General features: G+C 37.1%; 1 protein-coding gene across 1 annotated transcript; it reads left to right on the top strand.

Annotated features, from left to right (window-relative positions):
* The first annotated feature begins 2,260 nt into the window (after positions 1-2,260).
* Positions 2,261-6,510, top strand: fam167b (family with sequence similarity 167 member B). The gene is made up of 2 exons (XM_041813223.1): positions 2,261-2,609; positions 2,910-6,510. Exons 1-2 carry the CDS (start codon positions 2,307-2,309, stop codon positions 3,171-3,173), a joined length of 567 nt encoding a protein of 188 aa, XP_041669157.1. The 5' UTR covers positions 2,261-2,306; the 3' UTR covers positions 3,174-6,510.
* Positions 6,511-9,433: the final 2,923 nt, after the last annotated feature.

Raw genomic sequence — 9,433 nt, 5'->3', positions numbered from 1 at the left:
TTTCTCTCTATCGCTCTCATTTATTTTAAAGGGAAACAACGTACTTTTCACTTCTCTACCTTTTTAGTCCATTCTTTTTAAAGCACCTGTAACAATGGCAGTAAAATTATACAGGGTAGATAACACTGACAAAATAATCCGGCATGACAAATTTCAATACAGTTGAGTTTAGTAATGCTAACTTAAACCAAATATGAAGGCTAATGAAACTGAATTAAAAAAACTGAGATGCATAGGCTATGAGAATTAAAGAAAATATAGCCCATAGAATTTACCCAATCTATTTAAATTGGGTTTATAAATTTGGTAAATGGACTTGAGCTTTTCTAGTTGTGCTTTTACACTGCAGGTCACACCTATGCATTCACAGGGAGCACAGGACATCAGTATTATCTAATCCCGTTCATAAATATCCATGCACATTTACACACCACCAATGCATCCTACCTACTGACACAGAATAGTAGGTCTAAACTCCAATGTTATTATCCAATCACAGCCAACAACAGGCCAAGGGATAGTAATGTGCATATCCAATCATCTCCACAGGGCAATTTTACTGGTAATGTTACATAGAGTGCTAGCTCAAAGTTAACAATACACTGAAATGCTGGTTCAAAAATAAGGAATCTATCAAATACATTGTTCTAAATTAATGTTTGGACTCTGTGGTCACTCATAATGAGTATTGTTTGAACTTACTTTTTGCACTGTACACCTGAATAACAGGTCATGAATAAAAAATGATGAATTGCTTTTGAAATAGATGCAAATGTAACTTTTAGTTATAATAAAACCATGTAATAGTGACTCACTTTGACGACTTTTCTTAGGCGAGAAGAAAAGACTGGAGATATTTTTTTCTCAGCTACGAAGGAAAGAGAAAGATAAAAATTCTGGTGCTCTGAGGGGGAGGAATCTGACTGCTGTTCTCAGAATGGAATGGAGCATCATTCTTCATCCATTATCATCCCGTCCAATCTCACATTGGACAGTGATGGTCTTCATTGCACTACATCCAGTCTGACACAGACCATTGATGGCTGGGACTGAACGATGACACTGAAGCTTAGACCTACTATCCTCTCAGGTGGAGCCAGAGTCACCATGACTTAGTGGTGGAAAACTTTAACCTTTACCTTTACAAGCCTTCCAGGGCCAGCTGCTAAGAAGCATCCCCACAGCATGATGCTGCCACCACCGTGCTTCATTTTGGGGATGGTGTGTTTGTGGCGATGTGCAGTGTTTGGTGTCATCAAACATAACGTCTTATCTGATGGCTTAAATGCATCATTTTGGTCTAATCAGACCAAAGAACTTTCTTCCACTTGATCATGGAGTCTCCCACATGCATTTTGGAAAACTCTAGTCAAGATTTAATCTGAGTTTTCTTCAATGGTGGCTTCTCTTTGCCAATCTCCCATAAGGCTTTGACTGTTACAGAATCTAGGCAACACTTGTTTTGCAGAGTATCTCCCATCTCTGCTGCTGAAGCTTGTAACTCCTTCAGAGTAGTCATTGGAGTCTTGGTGGCCCCTTTCACTAGTCTCCTTCTTGCACGGTCACTTAGTTTGTGAGTGTAGCCTGATCTAGACAGATTTACACTTATGTCATATACCGTCCATTTTTTGATGATGTATCCATCCGCTGATTAAAATTTTTTAAAAACCTTTTTCAGAGCTGTTTGGAGTGTTCTTTTGTCTTCATGGTGTAATGGTAGCCAGGAATACTGATTAACTATTTAATCAGTACTCCTGATAGTTACTTTACATACTTTTTTTTAAATTGTCATGACTTTGTTGAAATCTGTTTTCACTTTGACAGTAAAGAGTTTTTTTTGTAATTTTTTGTCAAAAAGTCAAATTACATTAACCATGATTGCTAAATAAATAATAAAACATCCAAGGGGGTGAATACTTTTCACAGGCACTGCAGGCACAGTCTATATAGTAGCACGTTTCTCTGATAGTATAATAATAAGTTTCCACTCCTACACTGTCATTAAAATAAATAAGGAACTTTAAAAAGTTGTAGAAGCAAAGGGATTTGCGTAATTACGCGTGTCCAAAATAAGAGATTTCTTCTTTTAAATTCCGGTCATAACTTTTGACTATTTTTGATTCAAAAATCAAAATAACACATTCAGTTTATGTATCTTGATGAAATCATTACATGGCACATATTTATATCCAGCGTCTCTGTCCTGCGCGGGATGGGCGGTCACTTCGTGTCATCTCCATATAAAGGAGCTGAGGACCTGTTGCGCTCTCACAGCAAAGCTGTGTTCCCAAGGACTGCCGTCACCAATGGAGTTTAAACAGCTTGGAGGGGAGTCCTCCGACGGAGAGACCGAGGACCTGGACAGCCTTAAAGCACTGACAGAGAAGCTGAAGTTACAGACCCGCAGACCATCCTATCTGGAGTGGCAGGAGCGCGTGCAGAGTCGAACCTGGAAGGAGAGAAATTCCGCAGACAGCCTGGAGGGATCTGGAGGGGAGGCTGTTACAGTACCAACCACTCTGAGAAATGACAACTCACAAGTGGTCGTGCGTAATATTTGTGGCTTTGACACCATTGATGATGCTTTGGAGTTCCTGAGAAAAGAGCTGGTGAGTGACGCCTGAGCACGTGATGGCAATCCACAAAAATAACTTCTGGAGAAATATTGCTGCAGAAGAAAAATATATTGTTACCTCTTTCTCCATCTAAAAAAAATCCACTTTACCTCTTATGTAAATAGTCCAGATTAAAGCCCAGATCTAAGCTATTTGCTTTCTATAAAAATCTTACAAAGGGCAATTACTTCTGGCAATGCTCCTTTACCCAAAATTCTGAGTATCCATCTGATCTCTCATTGACCTTATCTTCAATCTGCCTTCTAACCCCTCAACCTTGATCTTGCTCCTCAGAGGGAGATGCAGGCCCAGGACAACCACCTGGCCCGTCAGCTGATCCGGCTACGCGTGGAGATTCACCGGCTAAAGGTGGAGCAGGTGTGCCACCGCCACAAGGAGATGCTGGACGATGCAACATACGAGCTGGAGGAGTGTGACGAAGAGTCAGATCTGCTGTGTGACATCCCCATGAAGGCCGCTTTCGCTCTGTCCACACCTCTCAAACACCTGGGCCTCACTAAGATGAACATCAACTCCAGACGCTTCTCGCTGTGCTGAAAGCCAAGCCATAACTGAGGATATTCCCTCTTCTGTGTTTATGAAGACATATTTTGAGGCTCGTTTTCTCTCTTGAAGGAGTTTGGCTGATAGAATGAGGCAAGCAATTGGTGCCCTGGGTTGAGAATAACTCCTTTAATGTGCACCTTGGCTAAGCACAGAGAAAGGAAACCTCTGTCTGCAGACTTGTAGGGGCGCGTGACCTTAATCTAGACACTCCTTACTGCTGGACTGAGCTGGAGTAAGTCTACAGACTGCTCTCATTACAGTGCAATGTGTATCAGAGTAGAATTACTTAGAGCTGGACTGAATGGTAAAAGGAGTGGGAAATTTGTTTTTAGAGCTCCTACTTTTTTCTACAGTCCTTCTAGTAGTCAGACAAAGATGGCTAATAATAGTGGAGAAACAGATTTAGTTACATTTTCTACAGCATATATTCATCTTTAGATTTTTTTGGTCAGAAAACATCATAAATGTATTGGTTTAAGGTGGTAAGAAATTAGATTGATTAGCAGGTTTCTTATGCCCAATGATTTGGTCATGTAAAGTGATGTTTCATGTGTCAACTAAGTGTAAAATACTTGGAGGGTTATTCTAGAAAATGAGGGTGTTCACTTCACTATGACTGTCATTATGGTAGCAGGAGCTTTACAGATAACCACACAGCTAATGGCCTTAGATTAAGGGGTGTCAAACAAGGAGTTGGAGCCTCTGCAGAGGGTCACATCAGTTTACAAGATTGGAGCCAAAAAACCTTCAGTTTTTCTTTGTTATCAGTACAAAATTAAATCTTTTGGGAGTCATCTACTTGAACTGATCGCATCCAGTGAAGAAGGTTGCAAGTGAGGCTGCTCGATTATTGAAATGATCATTATCACAGTTATTTTGATTGATGCTGAGATCACGATTATTAAACTCGATAACTCATTGATTTTTCATCTGCGTTGCATGCATTTATTGAACTTTAACACTGTCTGAAAAATAAGCAAATGCTAGGGCAGCAAGCACCACCTCGTGGTTGGATGTACAGGGTTGTAGCATAGTCGTCTTTTAGAGACATTAAGTGGAAGCACGGTGAAAATGTGTTAAGTGGCTGAGACAAATAATGCAGGGAAAGCTGTTTATCACTGATAATTGACCTTAACATGTGTGCATTGTTGGCATACAAACATGGTCAAAGAGGGACTCTGATTTAAGTTGTATGAACAATCTGAGATCCTGCTGTTAATGGCTTTATGAAGAGTATGCACAACTTTGCTTGTGTTTTGTCTCAGGTTTTGCAGGTTTTGATCCTAAAGGACTTAGACCAACGGTTCCTAACTTGGGAGCTCAGGGGGGTGCAGGACCCTGTCTGCGATGACACTCAAAATTGGAAGTGCATATGTATTTTTTAAAAATCCTGAGAAAAATGTGCATCAGTGTATCAAGGCCACCCAAAGAAATTAAAAATAGGGAAAAATTTTGAGAAAGTAGTTGAAAATCTTTAGAACTAACTCATTTTTGCAATTGTCAAGTCTTATACAAGAAACAAGAAACCAAACTTACATTTTCTGATTTAAACGTAGTCAATTTAGGAGAAAAAAATCAAAGTTTCAGAGTTTAAATTTGGCAATAAAACTTCAAAATATCAAGATTTTGGAAAGAAACAAAAATTCAAACTGAAAACAGTGGTTGGGTTGCCCCAGTTTACAGAAATGTCTCTTTTAAGTCCAGATGATGATAGAGTGATATTTCTGGATTAAAATCACAAGTAGTTCCCTCTTTCTTAGTCCTGGTGAAAGTATACTTTGATTAGGTTGAGTTGTGCAAGGAAAATGGCATCAACTGTGATTATTTTCTTCCACAAAGTCGGCTGTTTTGACTTAATGATTAATTGTTTTTCCATGTAATATACGACTTTTAAAGTGATACATTTGGGGTTTTTTTACACTCATAAATTTCCAACATTTAAACTTGAACATTTTGAGGGTTTTTGCACAAAAATGAGCAGATCACTTTTATCAGTGACCCTTTTAAGTTGTCATGATAATGGATAGTTTATGCTTTTACAGTGAAGAATCAGTTAAAGACCCTGTAAAGTAAAATTCAACCTTTGTAAATTACAACCCTAGATATGTTGGAATAAGGCTGCTATAAACATGTGAAACCCCGAGTTCTATGAGTATCTGAATTTTGCATTTAGACTGTTAGAAAGTTGTTCACCTCTATCTTTGCTTGGTTTTATCTGAGCCAGTCTTGATGGGGAATAACCCCACCCCCTAACGCTACAATGATACAAAACCACCAAGCAGTTCATCTCAATACAGTCTGTTGTCAGTTGACGTCACTGCCTTCATTAAAAGTTAACAGCCAACTTCATGCTTTGTTTTTCTTCATTGTGAGGTAAATTTCCCAAATCTATCAGACACGGTGGACTATAGGTCATTGAAAGTATCATAACCGAGAGATTTGTGCCAGAAAACAGTAAATTTAAACCCCAGTTTCTTTCTCTCAGGCAGCTGTGCTTTGTTCAGGCCTAACTCAGTATTTAGTTTGTTTTGTTTTGTGTAAATTTAAGGACATTAAAACAGATTAAAAGAATTACTTTCATTGCATAAATATCACAGTACACTTAAGTTTACCACATGGCAACACCTGTGGACCAAACAAGTGTTACGCAGCATGTGGCACAGTAATTGTTTAATCCCAATTATCTTGTTTTCATGATTGAAACTCAATTAATTGTCCAGCACTAGTTGCAAACATACATCCTTTTTATGTCTTGCGTCCCAAGGTAAAACATCTGGAAACTTCAGCTTGCATTGTTAATTCTGGCATTTCTTATAAGTAAGATGAAGTAACTGCTGCAACCTACTGATAGTTTGTTGATACTGTGACATACTCCAACTATGGAGCTTTCATTTCCATTCCTAACTCAGATGTAGAGAGTTAACACTCCAGCAATTTCTATGCCTTGTCTTCACAAACCAAAAATATCTCCTCAGCCTTGTCACTGCAGTGACAGAACCCAGGAGGCGATGCTTCATACATTATGCTTTATATTATCACCTCCTGATGCTGCAGAGCACAGATTAGTAGCCATATAAGGCTGGGCAGGGACCAAGTGGATCCTGCATGATGGGCAGTGGAGTTCAGAGTAGATATTTTATTCTATAGCATAAGAGACAGAAAGAATAAAACACTTTCTGTGTGTAATATTTTTTACATGGATTATTTTAACTGTTAAAGTGTGTGTGGGGGGGATATATGATTTATCTCACTTGATAAGTAAGTATAAAAGATGTATATTATTTTTTTGCCTTGTTCACACAGCACAATATTAAAGAGACTTTATCAATGTCACGTGCAAATGTATGTTTTCTGTTCTAGTAGAGGCTGTGGAGTTATTCTGTGCATTTATCCATCTATCAGTCTTATATTATTCAGGCTTAATGTCAAGTTTACTCTAGCAGATCCATCCTCGACATCCGTCTTCAGCCTTTGAGTAACTCTACACAATAGTGTCTTCTTTCTGTCCACGAGAGGATCATGACCTGGTGTAATATCTGAACATATGAATGGAGCCCTACAGCGATGTGTAGAAACGCAGACATTGTTGGAGATAATTAGTCGAACAAGAAACCAAATATGTCTCGGCAGAGTGCGGTCAGTGTGTGAAACACGAGCACAACTAGAACCGCTGAGATGTTCACAATGTGGCATACTTTAGGACATGGGTGACCTCATGTGTGCCGTCAGACTTCAATGGTAGAAATGAAAATCATATGAGAGCGTGAAGAGGTCAAGGTGTTGCACCTCCAGGCTTTATTCATTCAGTGGATGCTTTTACAATACAGGGCTACAGATTTCACATGCCACTCTGCTCTGCCCTGAAGAAAGTTTCCCATGACCTTTTCCCTATATCATATCACATGTCCTATGAACACTTAGAGCAAGTGTATCCCCAGTGTGTTTAGAGAGTTAACTAAATATTTGATTTGGTTTCAGACTGTATAATGGTGTACATAAGCAAACATCTGCCACAGCACGTACATTAACCTGAAGGAGATCAGCACCTGCACAGCTGGGTTGGTTGAAGGAAGGTTGGAAAAATTTATGCATCTTGATGTTATCTATGTTCGACTGCGTCACAGAATGTGATTTCCAGCCACATTTGGAGGTGGTGACAAGTGTGGTTAAAGGGAAGCTAGGAATACCCTTAAACGTTCTAAAGGCCCATCAAAGAAGGTGTCTATATCAGGGATGGGCAGCTTTGTTACCAAGAGGGCCACATTCATTTTATTGGCAATGACAAAGGGCCTTATTGTTACAGGTTGTTGGATATTCTCAATGAGAATTAAATCCGTTTGAAGCTGATTTTTTAATGCAGGGAACATGATACTTACTTAGTCATTTACTTGAATATTATTTACAAATGCATTGAGTAATGCATATAAAATTTTTAAAGAATCAACCGCCGCCAATTCAGTCTACTTACAAGAAATAAATGACTAAATAACAAAAAAGACAATGAAATATAATTATTAAGAAAAATGGAAAATATCTTAGATAAAATACAAAAATTGAAATCAAATATTAAAAAGAAACTATTTAAAAAAAATCTAATAGAAAATAAAAAAGATAAAAAATGAATGAATAAATAAACATTTAAATAAGAAAAAAAATTAAGTAAAGTAAAATTTGAAAAATTAAAATAAAAATAAAAAAATATACAATTTCAAATTTTAATGAAATAAAATAAATAAATATATTAATGAAAACAAATAAAATAAAAAATGAAGAAAAATAATAAGGATAAAAAAACAAATAAAAGTGTAAAATAAATGTAGATAAACACAAATTTAGTGAGGAATAATAACTCAGATAGGTGTGAAATAAAATTAAACAAAACGTACAAAAAAGAATTTAAAGAATACATTTTTTAATTGTTACGAAATAAAAAATAATAAAACTGTACAAAAATAGAAGACCAAAATTAAAATTTAATAAAAATGCTAAATAAAAAAAAATCAAAAAATGAAATAAAAACACAAATAAAAGAATTTAAGAGGTTAATTAATTTTGATTTTTTTAACCAAATTAAAATAAAAATAAAGAATATTTAAAACAAATATAAGAAGAAATTAAAAATCAAATAAACACAAATTGAATAGAACATTGAATTTTTTTAAATACAAACAAATGGGAAAAATGGTTTTAAAATTTTTTAATTAAATAAAAACATAATGACATTACTAATCATGAACCAGTAGCAAAAGATTATAAAAGAAATGTTTCTGCTTTCGCAGCAGATTTTGACTGTTTTCATTTATAGATGATCCATGGACAGTAGCAACACTTAAAGGTATTATTTATGGCTGAAGTACTCAAACCATGGCCCAAGGACTAGAAGTGGCTAGAAGTGCCTCTTTCAAGTCCTACTGGGGGGTGAGGGGGTGTTGGGCCTCTATTTACAAGCTAGGTGATAGACTTTGGGGAGTTTCACAAATGTCTACTTTATTAATGATGATGATGAACTCTAATTGCATAATAATTGATTTTGTGACGAAACATGTGGACTGCCTGACTCTTTGCATACTGCCTCAGAAGCTGGCACAACTTTATGGATATGATCATGCCTCTTTTTAAAATATTTAAACATGCATCAATATCAAAATGTGGAAAAAAGAGAAGGAAAGACAAAGAAAGAAGGAAAAGTGCTCTACCAGCCCTTCTAAATTTACGTTCTGACTTATATAGGTGTTAATGGAAAAAGAGTGTGCTGAAGTGGTTTCGTCACGAATGACACTTAATCTAAGTTGTGGCAGTCTTCTGCACACACATCTCTGTGCACTTCCTGTAAGGTTTGGACTGGCTTCCTGCCAGTGCATGCTCTGAAGCAACAGCCGTTCACCACAAGAAGAGAACTGATGCGCCCAAGTCGAGTTTACTGAAAGGTAGTCAGTGCAACGGTAGGGGTTTAGAAGTGTTACCGATCTGTGAGAGATGTTTTTTCTTAAACGCTGTGGCCCCCATTTTACTGAGATCTTTTAGCTCAGTGACTACTGAAAGGGTTATCAACTGACTGACTTTTTTTATTTGAGATGGGGTTGGCCATTTAAGTCTTATTACACATGGTTTGTTGGTCACAAACAAGATAAACCCAAACCACTTTTGATTCACAAAAGTAGCCACTCTGAAACCACAGAGCAGCTACAAATCTGTCCTAAAAGCCTTTAGTGCTCCTCATGACTACAGATATAATCATTATCTGTTCTCTC

Source organism: Cheilinus undulatus, linkage group 18, assembly GCF_018320785.1.
Source record: "Cheilinus undulatus linkage group 18, ASM1832078v1, whole genome shotgun sequence".
Taxonomy (NCBI): domain Eukaryota; kingdom Metazoa; phylum Chordata; class Actinopteri; order Labriformes; family Labridae; genus Cheilinus; species Cheilinus undulatus.
This window is presented reverse-complemented; position numbering and strand designations above follow the sequence as displayed.